At 44.7% G+C, this 19,531-nt stretch overlaps 1 protein-coding gene across 1 annotated transcript in view; it reads right to left on the reverse strand.

The window, feature by feature from the left end:
* LOC138752915 (zinc finger matrin-type protein 4-like) overlaps positions 1–19,146 on the reverse strand; it is a 148,800-nt gene extending 129,654 nt beyond the window's left edge. Inside the window, 1 exon segment of the mRNA XM_069915528.1 lies at positions 18,989–19,146. Coding sequence (XP_069771629.1) covers positions 18,989–19,075 — 87 coding nt within the window. The 5' untranslated portion in view covers positions 19,076–19,146.
* Between the last annotated feature and the right edge of the window lie 385 nt (positions 19,147–19,531).

Here is a 19,531-nt window from a genome sequence, read left to right on the forward strand (position 1 = left end):
TTCTGTTTTCCGCGGTCCGGCAATGGCCAGGTCTCAATGTTGCCGGATTAAAGAGGTACAACCTGTAAAACAAGATTGCAAAGCTGACAATGGGGGAAAAAAATCTCAAAATAAAATGCCCATCCAAATTTCAATAGGTCAAACGTGAAGGCAGAGCACAATGTTAATGGGAGGTATCCGAGCAGTGTGGTTGAACTGAGAGGTCTTGGGGTCTGTGCCCACTCAAAGCTGATGCACTGGTTAAAAAGGTGTACAGTGTGTTGGCCTTCATTAACCATGAGATCAAGTTTAAGAGCCGTGAGGTAATGTTGCAGCTGTAAATATCCTTAGTTAGATCCCACTTGGAATATAGCATTTAGTTCTGGTCACCCCACTAGTGGAAGGATGCGAATACTATGGAGAGACTGCAGAGAAATTTTATAAGGTTGCTGCCTGGATTGGAGACCATGTCTTCTGAGGATAGATTGAGTGAACTTGGATTTTTCTCCTTGGAGTGACGGAGGATGAGGGATGGCCTGATAGAGGTGTACGGGATGATGAAAAGCACTGAAATCGTGTCGACAGCCAGAGGCTTTTTCCCAGGGCTGAAATGGATAACATGAGGGGGCTTGGGAGTAAGTACAGGGGAGATGTAAGAGGTATGCTTTTCCTCACAGAGAGTGGTGGGGGCATGGAATGCACTGCCAGCAACTGGGTGGAGGCAGGGACAATAGGATCTTTTAAGAGACGATTAGATACATGGAATTGAGAAAAATGGAGGGTTATCTAGAAGGGAAATTCTAAGCAGTTGTTAGTGTGGGTCATTGGGTCAGCATGGCACTGTTCTGTGCTGTAGATTTCAGAGTTCTGTGTTCAAATTAAACCAAAATTCGCAACGAAAGACGAAGAAGGGGTTCAAGCCCACCCTTCCCCCTACAAATGTCTGCTTGGTCCGTGGGTTTGTTTGCATGGAGGAGAATGAGAGGGATCACATTCTGACAGAACGAGACCAGCTAGACGAAGGAAGCATGCTCCTACATGTTGGAGAAGTCCAGAACAAGGGGGTCACCATCTCGGGGAAAAAGGGAGAAGCCAATTAGGACTGAGAGGAGGAGAAACTTCACTCGGAGAGCAGGGAACGTGGGACCCACTCCCACAGAAAGGTTTCTTGAGGCAAGTTCATTAGATATATTCATAAGTATGTTGTCCATGTCACTAAAACAGTGATTCTCAACCTTTTTCCACTCACAGACCACTTTAATAATCATTATGCCATCGGCGCTTTGTGAATGGTTCTCATGCAAAGAAAAAAATGATCTCTTGATTTCATAACCCCCACCTCACTGCTCTGCTACTTTTCTCTGTGAAGCTAATTTCAAGGTTCCTTGATTGTCCTGTACACAAAATACATAAAATTAGTTGTTCTTTAAAGGAACACAAAGAGGTGACTCTAGCCCAGGAGAGAGAGAGAGAGAGATAGAGAGAAGCAAGAGTTCCTTCAAAGATATCTGATCCACAGGGAGTTTAAACCTTTATGGCGCTGTCTGGCAGGATGGCCAGGCAGAAAGACTCTGTGGAGTGGCCCTGTATGGCCACATCTCCTCTCCCCACTTCTCCTGGGTCCATACCAGTGACAGCACTGACATTACAAGTGCTAACACCTTGACTACTCTTTTGTTTTAATTTGCATGAGTTAACTTGCCCAGACAAAGATTTTCCCTGTCTCTCAGTACATGTGGTAAAAATAAACAATTGTACTCAATCTACATAAGGTCAGGGCCTGCAAATGGGAAATGTACAACACGAAAATCTGCAGATACAGTGGTTGAAGTTAAAAAACAAAGCTGGAGAAATTCATCAGGTCAAGTATTGTCCTTTTTTATAAAGCAGTGGTTCTCAACCTTTTTCTTTCCACTCACACACCACTTTAAGTATTCCCTGTGCCGTTGGTGCTCTGTGATTAGTAAGGGATTGCTTAAGGTGGGATGTGGGTGGAAAGAAAAAGTTTGAAAACCACTGTTTTAACCGTCCCTCATTGACTCACTATGTGCACAGTTTCATAACTCCAAAGAAATAGGCCAATGACAATTTTTCTCAAGCAAAATATTTCAGTATTGATTGTGTCTAGAGAAGTGGTTCTCAACTCAGCTAATAGCTTACCTGTTGGTATTGAACATGCACCAAGAAATTAGCGCTGTCTGTCACGAGTTTGCACGTTCTCCTCAAATGTGCATTGGTTTCCTCCGGGTGCTCCAGTTTCCACCCACCCTTCAAAACGTACGGGCTTGTAGGTTAATTGGGTGTAATTGGGAAATGTGGGTTCTTGGGCTGGAAGGGCCTGCTACCATGTTGTGTGTCTAAAAAAAAACACTCTTTTCTGTGCTCTCCAGGCAAGTCAACCCATTCATAGGTAGTGCAAAGCAAAGCAAAAATGCAGAGTGCAGTGCTGCAGAGAAAAGGTCCCGTTAAAGCAGCGCACAGACAGCATCATTCTATCCATGAAATGTTGAAAGTTCAGATTTATTGTCAGACTACATGCCTGACATCACGTATAACATGAGATTCTTTCTCTAGCAGCCCAGGCAGAATTTCTACTCATCTGTAGTGCAAAAGACTGTACTCAAGATATGGTTATATCAGAAATAAAAACAAGAAGGAAGTGTAAACAAACTGTGCAATACAGAAAATAAATATTGAATAAGAGATAATATGCTGAGTCCTTAAATGTTGTCTCTGATCGAGTCTGATGGTGGAGGGGTGGTAACTGTTCCTGAACCTGAAGCTGATGGTAGCAGCGAGAACAGAGTATGTGCTGGGGGAGTAGATCCATGATGATTGCCGCTGCTCTCCGACGGCAGCGTTCCCTGTACATGTTCTCAGTGATAGGGAGGGCTTTGCCTGTGATGACCTGGCTGTGCTCACTCTCTTTTGCAGGGATTTCTGCTCAGAGGTACTGGTTTCCCCATACCAGGCCGTGATGCAGCCAGTCACCACACAGCTGTAAAATTTCACCAAGGTGTTCAATGTCATACCAAACCTCCGCCAAATGCAGAGAAAGTAGAGGCGCTGATGTGCTTTCTTCACCTGAGATGGTGACTCGAAGGAATCTAAATATAAATGTTTAAATGCCTGATAACAGGAGAGAAATGGCCCTTGAATCTGGTTGTGTGCATTTTCAAACTCAGGCACTTTCTGCTCAGCAGAAGGCGAGATCAATGAGCATGGCCATCGTGGGGGTGGGTCTTATAATATGTCGGTTGCTTGCCCAAGGCGGTTTCAAGAGTTGAAAGAGAGAAAGTCGAAGGGGTGGAGGAAAAGCACAAGAGCAGCAGATGCTGCCATTGTGTGCAGACAAAGAGGAGCTGGAGGAATTCAGTGGGTCGGGCAGCATCCATGGAGAGAGAAGGTTAGTCAGCAGTTTGGCATGGAACCCTTTATTGAGCCCTGACTGACACTTTCTCTCCATGGATGCTGCCCGACCTGCTGAGTCCCGCCAGTCTCACATTGTTTGTCCATATGGATGTTTACATGATTTTCCCCGTGGACTGGAGAACGTACTGATACAATCAGATGATGAACTTGAACTTGGATTTGAGAGGTGGTTTATGTGACGGCCTGAACTATGTTCACAACTCTCTATAGTTCCTTGCGGTCTTTGGCAGAGCAGTTCCGATACCAAGCTGTGATGCATCCAGTCAGGATATTTTCTATGTTGCTCAGAGACACTGGCCAAATTCCTTTCAGCTCCTAAGGAAACAGGAACTGGAATTCACTGTCTGTGTGTTGTTCAGATGGCTGGCTCCTCCCTCACTTACCCCAGTATAAACCCTGGTTTTCCTGCCTTACCTCAGATTCATCTGAGGACTAATGTGTCTACCGGCCATTGATTGTAAGCTATTAAAAGCGTGTTTCTACTCCGCATTTGTCTCTAAGTGCATTCAGTCACGTTGCAACAGGTGTGTATCTTGGCCTTGGCATCATTGCGTTTGGACCAGGACAGATTGTTGGTGATATTTACAGTTGAAAAACGTGAAGCTCTTTGCCATTTCCTGTTGATGCAGGTCCTGTTCTCCACTTCATTTCCTCAACCCTATAATCGAATCCAATAGGTTTGAGGATCATAAGGCCACAAGACATAGGAGAAGAAGTAGGCTACTCAACCCATCGAGCCTGCCCCTGCAATTTAACCATGAGCTGATCCATTTTCCTACTGCCTGTCCTTCTCCCCATAATTAATGCCCTGGTGTAATCAAGAACCTATCAATCTCTGCCTTAAATACACCCAATGACCTGGCCTCCACAACTACTGGTGGCAACAAATTCCACAGATTCACCACCCTCTGGCTGAATAAATTCTCATGCATTTCTGTTCCATGCAGATGCCCTTCAATCCTGACATTGTGGCTTCTAACTAAACTCTCCCACCATGGGGAACAACATTGCTACTTCTAACCTGCCCATGCCTTTCAATGTTCAAAATGTTTCAATGAGCTCTCCCCTAATAATCCTAAATTCCAGTGAATCCAGGCCAATATATGTCAAACATTCCTCATACAATAACCCTTTCATTCCCAGAATCATCCTAGTGAACCTCTTTTGAACCCTCTCCAACTTCAGCATGTCCTTTCTTAAATAAGGAGGCCGAAAGGATCCCTGCCACAAACTCCCATGAATAAGGGGTCATCAGCGGAAGAGTGCCGGCAGTACTAGTACTGGGTTCAATGCTTGCAGCAGCTTGTTAAGGAATCAGCTTCTGGCTGGGTAAGTGAGGACACCTTCAATGTATCCCCTTCTGTGGAGATATTGTCTGCTGGTTCTCAAAACTTCAGAAAAGACAACTTGAATGAGGAATCTTCACCCTGCACTATCCAATCCACCAATAGCTTGCATGCTTAGGGAACAGGCTCATGCATGGAAGGTAGTGCAACACTATCAGTGGCACACCAGTGTCCCAGTTTCCAATCTGCCACATCCCCTTCCCTTCCACCCCCCTTCATAATGGGGCATCTGCCTTATCTTCGACACTCCTGAAGAAGACCTCAGGCCCAAAACAACTACAAATTAACTTTAAAGGAACACAAAGAGGTGACTCTAGCCCAGGAGAGAAAGAGAGAGAGAGAGAGAGAGAGAGGGAGAGAGAAGCAAGAGTTACTTCAAAGATATCTGATCCACAGGGAGTTTAAACCTTTATGGGGCTGTCTGGCAGGATGGCCAGGCAGAAAGACTCTGTGGAGTGGCCCTGTATGGCCACATCTCCTCTCCCCACTTCTCCTAGGTCCATACCACAGCAATGGTTGTACAAAAAGGGTCAGCATGCAGGAGGGAGATTGAAAACTTGACTGAATGGTCCGCCAACAACAACCTCACACTCAATGTCACCAAATAAGAGGAGCTGATTGTTGACTTCAGCAAGAAAAAAAAAACCAGAAGTGTCCAATGCAGAGATCAGTGGGGGCTCAGAGGTGGAGAGGGTGAGCAAACGCAAGTTCTTGGGACTCACCATCTTGGAGGATCTTTCCTGGATCCCACACACTAATGGCATTGTGAAGAAAGCATGTTAGTGCCTCTACTTGCTCAGGAGCTTGCATAGGTCTGGTATGACATCGGAAACCCTGGGAAATTTCTACAGCTGTGAGGTTGAAAATATGCTAACTGGCTGCATCGCGGTCTGCTATTCCGAGCGTAAAGCCCTGCAAAAGGACTTTAGTGGACGCAGCCCAGGATATCACAGATAAAACCCTCCCCATCGAGAACATCTTTTTTTTTTTTTGACTTTATCTTGCATTATTTTTTATTTATTTTACAAGGTGGTTTATAGAAATGTTTGTCCTGTTGATGGTGCTGTAATTTTTTTTTTTTTTAAATTTTTTTTATTTTTCACACCATAAATCACATTAGCCATGATGTACACTATTTCTTTTTCACACATATACAGTGACTTTTTCTCCCCCCCCCTTTCCTCCCAAACCACCCCCCCACCCCCCCTCTCATCCATTTTAGGTATACAATCTAGGTTGCATTAAGCCAGTCAGACAATGTTGTCATTCAACAAAATTACACCAGAAATTCTACTGAGTCCATTCTTTTCTTTCCTTCTCCTTCCATCAACTTAGGTAATGTTTGTCCCCGGTAGGTTTTCGCTATTGTATTTAATGTAAGGCTCCTATACTTGTTCGAATATTTCAATATTATTTCTTAACCAATATGTTATTTTTTCTAATGGAATACATTTATTCATTTAAATTTGGTAGTTTTTTCCTTTTAATTTGGTTATGTATTCCATTAATATTTAAAGACATATAGTTCAGCGTAGCCCTTTTATATTTTGTTTATCTTCTCTTTCCGTTTTTCCATCATTACCTTTCCTCCTTTTCCATTTCTGTTTTCTTATTTTCAACTCTTTATAAGACAACATTCCTACAACATCCAACATTTTCCTTATTCTCCTATTTCTATCTTATTTATCCCCAATCTCCCCTTCACCTCCTGAGTTGTCCTTTATCCCTTGTCGGACAACCACATCTCCCCTCTCCATTTGGATTTGCGAATCCACTCGCAAGCGTCAACTGATTTTGCAGTGACCGCTATTTCCCCCCACCCCGCCTCCCCCAGAAAAGATTTCACTTTTCATATGTCACAAAGGTCACTCTTTTAATTCCCTCCTTATTCTCTCTATTCCATTACCTTCCCTTATTAATTCTTGTCTATACTATCTATATTTTCCTCTAAGTACAGATACATTCATGTATGCTCATTGTCTCTATTCACTCTTATACCTCTTTACCCGCATACATATCAATCGTGATCATTTTTACTCTCATTACCCGTCTTCATCCCTCAGTCTATTTTTGTCTTTACCCACATACATATCAATCGTGATCATTTTAACTCTCATTACCCGTCTTCCTCCCTCAGTCTATTTTTGTAATTGTTCTGCAAATTTTCGTGCTTCTTCTGGATCCGAGAATAGTCTGTTTTGTTGTCCTGGAATAAATATTTTCAATACCGCTGGATGCTTTAGTATAAATTTATACCCTTTCTTCCATAAAATCGCCTTTGCTGTATTGAACTCTTTTCTCTTCTTTAGGAGTTCAAAACTTATATCTGGATAAATGAAAATTTTTTGCCCTTTATACTCCAGTGGTTTGTTGCCCTCTCTTACTTTTTCCATTGTCTTCTCCAGTACCTTTTCTCTTGTAGTATATCTTAGGAATTTTACTACAATAGATCTTGGTTTTTGTTGTGGTTGTGGTTTAGAGGCCAATACTCTATGTGCCCTTTCTATTTCCAATTCTTGCTGTAGTTCTGGACATCCTAGGGTCGTAGGGATCCACTCTTTTATAAACTCCCTCATATTCTTGCCTTCTTCATCTTCCTTAAGGCCCACTATCTTTATGTTGTTTCTTCTGTTATGGTTTTCCATTGTATCTATTTTTTGAGCTAGTAGTTCTTGTGTCTCTTTAGTTTTTTTATTAGATTTCTCCAATTTCTTTTTTAAGTCTTCTACCTCCATTTCTGCTGCTACTGCCCGCTCTTCCATCTTGTCCATTTTTTTTCCCATTTCTGTTAAGGTCATCTCCATTTTATTTATTTTCTCTTCTGTGTTGTTTATTCTTTTTCTTAAATCCTTAAATTCCTGTGTTTGCCATTCTTTAAATGACTCCATGTATCCTTTAATAAGAGCAAGTATATCCTTTACCTTGCCTTTCTTTTCTTCTTCTATTTCACCATACTCTTCCTCTTCTTCTTCCTCTGGGTTGACCATCTGTTGTTTCTTTGTTGCCCTTTCCTCCTCTTCTTTCTTGTTTCTATTGTCTTCTGTGGTCTCTTCTTGCTGCAGGTGTTCTGCAGCTGTCGTTGCCGGCTGTGGAGATCGCCTCCCCAGCTGGTCCCCCCTCCCGTCGGTGTGTTTTTTTTCCATTCGCATCGCGCATGCGCGGTTGCACATTTTTACTCGGCTCTGCGAGCCATTTTTGTAGTCCATTATTTACCGACCTGAGGGAGCGGGTTTCTCTCTCCGCAGCGGGACTCTTCGGACAGGTAAGGCCTTCACCTTTTTCCTCCTTTGTCTTCTCTTCTTCTCTTCTTACCGTTGCTTTCGATTTTTCTTTTTTTGTCGCCATCTTCTTTCCACTTTTATACTCACTTTTCTGTAACTTTTATTTCTGTGCCTTTGTGTTTTCTCTTGTTTTTCCCGACTTTTCTGGAGAGGGCTGGAGTTCACCGTCCGGCCACTACTACATCACGTGACTCCTCCCCCATCGAGAACATCTTCAGGGAATGCAGCTGTCGGAGAGCAGCAACGATCAAGAAGGATCCACACCGCCCAGCACACGCTACCATCTATTCTCACTGCTACCATCAGGAAAGAGGTATAGGTGTCACAAGACTCATGCCACCAGGTTCAGGAACATTTGCTACCCCTCCACCAACAGACTCAACAACAAATTCAATCAGGGACTAATTTAAGGACTCTTTTGCACTTTATTGATTTTTTTCTTCTCTGTATTACACTGTTTGTTTACATTTCTGTATTTGTTTATACTGTGTAGTTATTTTTTTCACTACAAATAAGTGGTAATTCTGCCTCGCCTCCAGGAAAAAAGGAAACTCAAGTTTGCACGTGATGTACTCTGACAATAAATCTGAAACGTTCACTGCCCTTTGCTGGATGTCCTGCTGAGATTCTCCACCATGTTTATGTATTCCAGATGATCAAACGTGACTGTATTTATCTTGTTCCACAGCATCTGCAGTTTCCTCAGAGCCTGTACATATTGACTTCAGGCAGCAATTTACAACTAAGGCTTTTAATTCAAAGTAGAGTAGCTTGACAGAAAGGTTTCTGTTCACTCATTGACCTGCGATTGCTTCATACAAATCTGCAGCCTTCTATGGGTGGCAGACACAGGAGCATCAACGGCTTCAGATGATTTACGGTGGAGTGCTCGGCTCGTTCACATACATCTTTTCCTGAATATCTACAGTCATTATATTGCTGACCTTTGGAGCAATTCCCTCCCAATGTCCTGCTCACACTTGGAAACAAATTGGCAGATGCACAACAGCAAACTCTTTCATGTTGCTGTTGTGTCCAGTGCCTGATGGAAGCATTCAGTGGTCCAACACAGAGGTAGGCCATTCAGTCCATTGTGCCGGGCATCCCACTAACCTTTGTTGAAGTTCAAGTTTATTATCATTCAATTGCACAGGTACAACCCTACGAAACAGCGCTCTCCGGTCCTCGGTGCAAACCACGCAGACACACAACCAAACAGAACACACACAAAAAAAATGCATAGGCAGGACAAATATACATAAATAACATTAAATAAATATTCTTTAGTAAATAGAAGAGTCTCAGATAGTGAGTGTGAGCAGTTCCTTTGGCCATTCTCACTGCCTGTGGGAAGAAGCTGTTCCTCAGCCTGGTGGTGCTGGCTCTGATACTCCTGTTTCTCTTCCCTGACAGGAGCAGCTGAAAGATGCTGTGTGCAGGATGGGAGGGTTGTCAATAATTTTGCATGATCTCTTCAGACAATGATGCCCGTAGATCTTGTCGATGGAGGGGGGAGGGGGAATCTAGTGAATCCCCCCTCCCCCCCCGCCACTCTTATGGCCCTGTGGATTGACCTCTGATCCATTTCTCTGCAGCAACTGTACCGCTCTGTGGTGCGGCCGGTCAGGACACTCTTGATGGAACTCCTGCAGAAGGTTGACATGATGGTGGCCGGTAGTCTCGCCCACTTCTCAGGAAGTGCTGTCTCTGTGGTACTTTCCTGACAAGTGAGGAGATGTGTGTCCATGAGAGGTCACACTTTTCAGTCAAGAGGAGAGTGTGAAGATGCTTGATCTTTTCTCCCTGGAGTAGAGGAGATTAAATGATTAAAGAATATAGAATTTAGGAGGGTGAAGATGAGAAAACCCTTCCCCATGTCAGAAGAAGATTAAACGAAGACATAGTTGTGGAGTGGGTGGAAGAGATTTAGAGGGGACTTGAAAGGGATCTTCTACAGCAAGTTTCTCAGGCTTTGAAGTCTGTGGCCCAAGTGGTGGGTTATGGGGTTACTGAGTCAGCATGAAAAAGATGGGCCAAATGGCCTCTTTCAATGCTGTACAATACTACCAATCTATGAATACTGAAAAGAGAAGGTGAAGTGATGTTCTTCTGAAAGAGCATTGTGCTGACCTAAAGTGACTGGATGTTGGAGCAGAATTAATCCATGGCTGACAAGGGGGGTGGGGGGGGAGAGCACGGTGGGCGCAATTCATTTACAGCTACAGCGATCTGGAGCGGGGTTTGTATCCCACGCGGTCGGTAGGGAGTTTCTACGTTCTCCGTGTGGGTTTCCCCAGGGGCTCTGGTTTCCTCCCACCATTCAAATTAATTTAAAAAAATGTTTTCCCTCTTAACTCACTTCTATTGCCTTCACCCCACAATCTTTCGGGCATCCGGCTCTGTCGATCCAGTGTCAGGCCGGGCTCACAAATGCACTAGTCATTCTGATCTGGGTCAGGAAAGGGTGTTAAAGTCTCGGGGGGGGGGGGGGCGGGGGGGAAGGAAGAGAGAGAGAGAGAGACAGAGAGAGAGACAGAGAGAGAGAGAGAGAGAGAAAGAGAGAGAGAGAGACTGTGTGTGCATGTGTGCAGGGGAACAATGGCTGAATCAGATCACAACAGTAATTATAAAGGCTTGGATGGGGCCCGGACTGGATGTGGTCAGGTTGGGTCTGGCCTGTCTCCAAACTTCTACCCAAGCAGATCTTTACCAGACACTGGCAATCAGTGCAATTTCTAACAGGGCTCCAATCACTCAGCAGGTTGACTCTCCCCTTTGCAGGATACAGACATCCTGCCAGTCACCGTTGAATCATTTCCAAAACCCTTTGAAATCACCAGGTCAGGAACAGCTGCCACCACTCCAGCATCAGACTCCTTGACAACAAACTCAATCAGAATTTAAGGGCTCTTACTTTTGCACTTCAATTATTTTTTTTCCTCTCTTTGTAATGCAGTCAGTTTGTTTACATTTCTTTATTTGTTTACATGTATACATATCTTCTTGAGTACAATTATTTTTGCACTACCAATAAGTGGTAATTCTGCCTTGCCCATAGGAAAAAGAACGTCAGGGTTGTATGTGATATCGTGCATGTACTCTGACAATAAACTTGAACTACAATTCAGACTAAGAGATCATTCTCTTTCTGACCCAAATCTTGGTGAAGCCTGTAAGGGCAGCACGGTTATTGTAACGCTGTTACAGTGTCAGTGATCGGGTTTCAAAGCGGGCGCAATCTATAAGGAGTTTGTACGTTCTTCCCATGTTCACGTGGGCTTCCTCTAGGTGCTTCATTTTTCTCCCACTGTTTAAAAAAAAGTTGTAGGTCAATGGGTGTAATTGGATGGCATGGACTCATGGGCCAAAATGGCCTGTTACCATGCAACATCTCTAAATTTAATTTTAATCATGAACCATTTCCCTCTCCACAGATGCTGCCTGTCCTGCTGAGTGGTAGTTGGAGGGGTGTCTTATAGAGGTTTGTAAAATGGTGTGGGGTGGAGGTGGGGTAAATAGACATTTTCCCATCGCAGGGGGATCCAAAACTCAAGGGCAAAACTCCCTTCCCACCCACATTATCCCTTACTAATCACAGAGCAGCGATGGCCTAGGGAATACTTAAAGTGGTATGTGAGTGGAAAGAAAAAAGGTTGAGAGTCACTGTCTTAGACCAAACTATGGCCCCCAGGCCAACTGTGACCTGCTGCCCATTTGTAAGTGGCCCAGGGTGAATTTTAAAAATAAAATGGAATATGACCCATTAGATCATGGTCTGTAACAATAAATTGCACTGTATGTCCATTGCACTTCTTAGTTTCACCACTAGATGCTGCTGCCATTTTGAACAACTACTAGACCGACCGAGGCAATGTTACTCATTGATGTAAACATTTACCTCAGTTTAAAAAAACCTTTACCTCAGTGAAAATAAAAATGACCTCAGTTGATTAAACACAGTGGAACCAAAAAGATGGAAAATAGCAAGGGAGTGCTGAAAATTACAGACACAGTTTGTAAAATGATGCGGGGTGTTTGTTCCATTTGGAATGAATATCTGTTAACTTTAACAGCCTATCTACAGATTTACACATCATGATCACTAAGGTGGAAACTTGGGGCCATGAACTGTATTCACTGAGAGTTGGGGAGGAATGTTGATGATGGCTTTGTCTCTTTCTTGATTTTTTCACCTGTTCTTGTTTTGCACCCAGCTTTAAATCTCTCATTCAAGAAACAAGCCAAAATTAAGAGTTTTATTGTATTTATTTAAATTAAAGAGCGGCAGACACAGAAATGCCTGCTATAGTATGTGAATACATCAATAAACTACTGTAATGTCAACAGTTAAAACTGTTCAGTGGTGTCATAGAATTATTTTGATAGAGAATGCATTCTCAATGGCACATGGGTTTTCTGGTCTAAAAATATAATTTTTCTTGCAGTGTAACAGGTTGAAAACTGCCAGGCTTAATATTGTTTGGCTCGTGACTCCTTATATTTTTCTGTACGTGGCCCACAACCAAAAAGGTATGGCTACCTCGGATGCAGAAGGTTATGGGCCAAAAGGGAGTATTTTGGGGTGACAACTTGGTTGGCATGGATGACATGGGCTCAAAAGGCCCTTTTGCGAGATCTATGACGATTATCCTCACATCAAGAAAATTCATTCTCTGGATTCAGTTCAGACTCGAAGGGCTGAATGGCCTATTTCTGCTCCTATGGCTTATGGTCTTTGCTGGCAGCGCTGCAGCTGTGTTGGCAGAACTGAAGAATTCACATGATTTCACCCCACCCCCGCGTACTCCCGCACCAATACTTCCCATTGGCAAGGCAGAGTGGATGTCTGGGACACCCTCTGGCCCAAGAGATTTGACAGCCCTAAGTGGTCACAAGATTTCCAAAACCTGGGCTAATGATCCAGAAGAACGGGCCTTGAATCCCACCACAGCAGTCGAGTCACAGAGTAAGTAATATGGAACTAACAATCTACTATTGCAACAGATTGGTTTGTTAATCCACAAAAGAGCTGGAGGAGAAACTCAGCAGGTTCCGCAGCATCCATAGGAGACAAAGGCAATATTTTGAGACCGAACCCTTGGTCAAAGCAGGAGCAAAAAGTAGACAGGGGGAGGAGGGAAGAAGGGACAGGGGGAGAGGATCTGCCCACAGACATGGACAGGAGAGTAAAGCTGAGAATTCATTGGGGGAGCTGGAGGAAAGGAGGCAGAAGGGTCAGGAAAGAGAGAGAGAGAGACAAAGGGATGGAAGCTGGAGGACATAGGGATAGGGAAAGAGAGTCAGGGAGGGGTGGGGAACCCTAATGGAAACCAGCAGCCAATGTTAATGCCATCCAGTTGGAGGGTGTTGTTCCTCTAGTTTGGCAGTGCATGAGACTGTGGACAGACATGACAGCATGGGAATGGAATGTGGAACCGAAATGGATGGTCACTGGGAGGTCCCCGCTTTTGTGGCAGACAGAGCAAAGGTGATCAATAAATCGATCACCCAGTCTGTGTCCAGTCTCTCCGATGTAGAGGAGAGCACAATGGGAGCTCTAGATGCAGTGGATTCACAAGTGAAGTGTTGCTCAACTGTCCTTCCAAGTGAAACCATAGGTGCTTCCACCCTATCCCTGAAATCTGGTATTCAATCGCTTTTTTATCGTTTCACTTTTCTGTGGGAACATAACCAACATAATTTTGATCCCGGTACTTACCCACCAAGGTAGGTAGTATCAGAACTGATCCGTTTTTCATAGGCTCCAATGAAAAGGTGGCACTGAACTGTCTTTTCTTGGTTTAGTGTGAACGCTCCGATCTGACTTTAAACACGGGTCGCAGTGTCCTGGTTCATCACTGACTGCACCAAGATCAGCAGGGAAGAAGCCCAAGTGCAAATGCAGAAAATGAATTTGCAATGACATATTGCACTTCCTGGTTTTGTATGCTTCAAGTAGGGAGCTCATGACTCCCTTGTCCACTCCTCCCTTCCCACCAATGCCTGGTACCTACCCCTGTACCCGAAGCAAAATGCCACACCTTCTCCCTCACCACCATTCTGGGCCCCAAAGTGAAAAGATCACTACATTGAACATCTTTGCTCTGCCTGCTGCAACAATGGGGTTCTCCCAGTGGCAAGGAAATCCACTGAGGTAGTTTCCAAGTTTGGAGTCAATTTGACTCCATGTCAACGTGACGAACTATGGATGGGCAATAAATGCTGTCCTTGCCAACAAATGTCTAAAAGCGAGTCTCCCATTATATCATCCCAATTGCTGTTGTAAAATGGGATTAATCAGAATCAGATTTATTCCCATGATCATGTGTCAGGAAATTTGTTTTTTTTTCATGGTTGAAGTATAGTGCAGAACAAGGTACAAAATTACCATTATGTAAATATAAGATTTATAAAAATAAATAAGTAGTGCTAAAAAGAAATAAAATGAAGTCGCGGTACAGGTTTGTTGTCCTTTCTGATGGCCGAGGGGAAGAATCAGACTTTGTGCTGTTGGGTGTTCGCCTTCAGGCTCCTGCACCTCCTTCCTGATGGCAGTAGTGAGGAAAGAGCATGGCCTGGGTGGTGGGGGGGTGTCAGGGGTGCAGTGCTCACTTTTTGTTAGGTGCTGGAGCACACCAGAAACGGTGACCAGGATGTGCCACAGCTGCCCCATGGTGAGGGTCCTTGATGATAGATGCTCCTTTCTTGTGATTGAAGGAGTGAAGGCTAATGCCCAGGATGGCACTGGCTAAGTTTACAACCCTTTGTAGCATGTTCCTGTCCTGTGCGTTGGCCCCTCCGTACCAGACAGTGATGCGACCAGTCAGAACGCTCTCCACAGTACACCTGGAGAAATTTGCAAGAGCGACATACCAAATCTCCTCAAACACCGAACAAAATATAGCAACTGGCATGCCTTCATCGTAAATGCTTCGACATTATGTTCCCAGGATAGGTCTGACATCCAGGAATCTGAAGTTTCTGGCTGACCTCTCGAAGAGGACTGGTTTGTGATCTCCTGGCTTCCCCTTCCTGAAGTCTACCATCAGTTCCTTGGTTTTGCTGATGTTGAGGGCAACGTTGTTGGTGTGATACCACTCAATGAGCTGATCTACTTCACTCATGTCTGCTTCCTCATTGCCATTTAATTCAAGCAGAAATCCCACACAAGTCTTTTCGTTCTCTCAGTTATCAGGGACAGGTAAGGAAATTGCATGGTAAAATAGTGGTGAAAATTTAACAAGCTCAGAACAGGTTAACTGTTCCCTGAAAATGATGAAGGCAGGCAATGTGCTCACATGCAGCCAACCCATGGCCTAATTTCAAGGCCACCAAAAGTGTGCTAAATATATTAGTTTGATGCCATGTCAATTTACCGAAGAAAATTGAACACAGCACTGTGACAGTACCAGTTTCTCAAGTAATTGCAAGAACCAAATCTAATTTAAAATACTCCCCACTTTATATTGACGTTTTAATTTAAAATATTTCCTTTTGCCATTTCAATTAAAGCAGTTCCTGGCTTTGCCAAATCTATTCTTTCAGCCATGCACCTTGCCAGACTTAATTGCTTAGTCCATTGTTGATGCAGATTTGATCGATCTCCAGGATTCCTGCGATGGTCATCGAATGGGTAGATGATGGAGAAATGCAGAAAATCAGAAGTGAAGCCCTCCCCCACCTGAACCCCACTTAGAGAAACATTGGAAGAGGTTCAATTGCACGGGTTTTTGGAAATGATATTAACTACTTGGATTTTTTAAAAAGTCAAAAACAAAATAACACTGGAAAACAAAGATCTTTCTTCCTAAACATCCTTGAGTGTATTTTAAGGATTTTGGTCTGCTGATCACGAAAATCACCTTAAGTTTTTCCTATCATGTACAGTTTTTGTAGATAGAACCTATATTTGTGATTCCTGTCATATTATGTCTACTTGAAGCATACAAAACCAGGAAGTGCAATATATCATTGCAAATTCATTTTCTGCATTTGCACTTGGACTTCTTCCCTGATGATCTTGGTGCAGTCAGTGACGAACCAGGACACTGCGACCATGGAAAAGCAGTATCGGAGCAACTGGAATCCATCACCGCTGGCCAACTATTGTTGGAAGCTGAGCACAAACGAAAATCAGCGGCAAAACATTTTTAGGTCAGTTAAACTAACACAACGTGCCGGCATCGTCATGCGATTAAAGATGCTAAATTCAATAAAAGTTAAATTAATGTTTCTTCAGGTTCCTATGTGATACGGCAAATCTGAAATTATCTTTGTGTTCAGCTTGAACTTCTCTATCATAATTCCCAATTATTTTTCTGGAAGCAAACCTTTGGAAAAACCTGTTGCCGGTGCTATTGGAAGCTTGTTAATTTGAGAGGGATTATTTATTTCTTTATTTCTCATCTCTGTCTTCAGAATGTCATAATCCTGGGTATTTAAATGACCATTTAACCCAGTGTATTTCAGATCACCAGAAACTGGTAAAGCACGTTGTGCTTTTGTAGCAGTGTATCCTAAACAGATAATATTCTTGCTGTTTAAAACACTCCAAAACTCAACATATATGAAGTTGATAATTTAGAAATGCCAATATCTTGTTTTTTTTTAAAAAAAACCTCGGTGGTAAGTGGATCAAAGAGGAAACTCAGAAGTCCGATTCCGGGAAAGTTTTGTCGGACGTATTTATTTCAGGAGAATGCATGGAATAAGTTTAAACAAATAATAACCAAAGCTCAGTCCACAGTCAATGACACAGGTTCTTGCATTGTTTTTGTTCAAAGGTGATGGTGTGAGTAAAAAAAAGCGAGAATACGATTCCCCCTTCGAAAAGAGACGCGGAGGAATTTCTTCAGCCAGAGGGTGGTGAATCTGTGGAATTTGCTGCCACAGGCGGCTGTGGACGTCAAGTCATTGGGTGTATTTATGGCAGAGATTGATGCGTTCTCGATTAGTCAGGGCAGCAAAGGTTATGGGGAGAAGGCTAGGCAGTGGGGCTGAGTGGAAGAATGGATCAGCTCATGATTAAATGGCGGGTAAGACTTGATGGGCTGAACGGCCTGCTCTTGTGTCTTAAAGCAAATTATTCTATCAAATGTATCTTAATGGTAAAACAGAAAGTGCTCTTTTGAAATCGTACCTTAACGTTTCTTGTTACAGAGGTTTATTCTCACTTTACACACTGCAGGTACATTTTCATTTCCTTAATTTTTCAATCCATTTTTAAAAACTGATTTTGCTGCGCACTTTGGATCACTCCCAATGGATCGGACAAACGGCCAGCTCGGGTGCTGACTAATCCAACACCAAGGACACTCTACAAGCAAATGTTCTCTGACGGGGGGCCACAAACCGACAACCCAGTCCAAAACCCGAAAGGGCATCTGTCAGATGGTTCCTCTGGACTTCACAGATCAGCATCTAGTGCCTTCAGTCGCAAAGCAAATTCTGACTTCAGATCCACAGAAGCCTCCAGAAGCAGGCTGCTATCCCTCTGCCACATTCTTATTCCCCATCTTCTCAAGCAGTTTACTTTGCAATGCTAATAGATTAGAAAGACAACACAGTATCCCCTCTTCACCCCCCCCCCCCTCCCTCCAAACCTCATGAATAGCAAATCCAGTTGTGCAAGCAAGACCTGCCCAGGGGCGATAATAAATATTGCTGATTAGTTCTGAATTTGTCCAATTCAAACCAGCTGTTAACTATTAACTTACATTTATCATACTTGCTTCCTGCAGGGTAATAAAATTACCAGCACGTCCTTTCAGTAATCAATATTTATTTTTATCCTACTGATAGCCGTCTATATTTTGAAAAATAGATTATGATCCATCATTAAGTTGCTGGTTTATTTGTCTCTGCGCCTGGGAATCACCCATGTCATCACCGAGATTGTCTGGAAGAGCAAGTTATTTTTTGCATTTGAGAAGATCATAAATTTTAAATGTGTGGCGGCAGATGTATGGCACAGCGAATGCGCGCTGCTACAATGCCCCCCTCTTGTCACCTCGCAGAAACTGAATGGCCATCTGGTTTGATATCACAAGCCACGCCACTGTGTGTGAGTTTTTCTGGGGGGGGGAGGAGGGTTGCCCACACTGGGGGGGAAGGGGGTCCTCATCCTTGCTTGCACTGCCCTGCAGGTCTTTGGGGGTGGGGGAGGGTGGAAGGAGAGGATACAATAAAGTAGCGCTAAATTTGCACCGCCAACTTCCACCAAGAGCCCAGCGCTAACCGAACGGAGGTGGGCGAATGACCAGTGAGGAAAGGCTGTCCTTCTCCTTCCACCCTCCTCTCCCCCCTCCCCACCCCCTCCTCTCCCCCCTCCCCACCCCCTCCTCTCCCCCCTCCCCACCCCCTCCTCTCCCCCCTCCCCACCCCCTCCTCTCCCCCTTCCCCACCCCCTCCTCTCCCCCCTTCCCCACCCCCTCCTCTCCCCCCTTCCCCACCCCCTCCTCTCCCCCCTTCCCCACCCCCTCCTCTCCCCCCCTTCCCCACCCCCTCCTCTCCCCCCCTTCCCCACCCCCTCCTCTCCCCCCCTTCCCCACCCCCTCCTCTCCCCCCCTTCCCCACCCCCTCCTCTCCCCCCCTTCCCCACCCCCTCCTCTCCCCCCCTTCCCCACCCCCTCCTCTCCCCCCCTTCCCCACCCCCTCCTCTCCCCCCCTTCCCCACCCCCTCCTCTCCCCCCCTTCCCCACCCCCTCCTCTCCCCCCACCAAACCTGGCCACTGCATTGCAACAGGGCACCCCGAGAGATGTGTAACCCCACAGAAACTCGAGCTTCCCCCAATATATGAAAGGAAAACTTTTGCTTCCTTCCCTCCCACCCCCCCAAATAAAAGTGCCCCGTTGCTTCCACCTTTAACGTCTCAAAATGTGAGGGTGGTTGGTGGGTGATATCAGAAAGTTACCGTGTGTGGCATTGAAAAGAATCCTCGGGCACCTTACCTGCAATTGCAAGGTTGCCGCTCGGTAGTATCCAGAAGGCGCCACACAGTAATTGTCCTGTAGTTTGCCAGAGACGCGGCGAGCCATTCACAGAAAGGCTTCGCAGGGCGATAGGAAGAAGGACGCAAAGACCATTATCTTCCACCCCTCCAACCGGGAACAGTGCGATCCTCGGAAAGCCAGCCTCGGCACCGCCCAGTCCCCCCTCGTTCGGCTGCTGCCATTGGCTGCGCACCCGAAGACCCCGCCGCCTATTGAACCTTGCACCTGTCCGTCAACGATGCCGACCATCCTAGCAACCGAGCAGCGAGGCTTCAGACTGGTGTCCAGGAGACCAGAGAGGAGAGATGAGGGGGTAGACCTTGAGGATGGAATGAAATACAATGGTAAGATTCGTCCCACTGAAGGCAAGTTTATTTTTAAAGTGCAGATCTCTCTCTCTCTCTCCCCATCTACTCAATTCCAGGGGATCAATAAGGTAGATCAATTGCAATTCTTCTCCACCTTTAGGATTTTCAGCACTGGATGTTCCAAAAGGATGTC

Source organism: Narcine bancroftii, chromosome 2, assembly GCF_036971445.1.
Source record: "Narcine bancroftii isolate sNarBan1 chromosome 2, sNarBan1.hap1, whole genome shotgun sequence".
NCBI lineage: Eukaryota > Metazoa > Chordata > Chondrichthyes > Torpediniformes > Narcinidae > Narcine > Narcine bancroftii.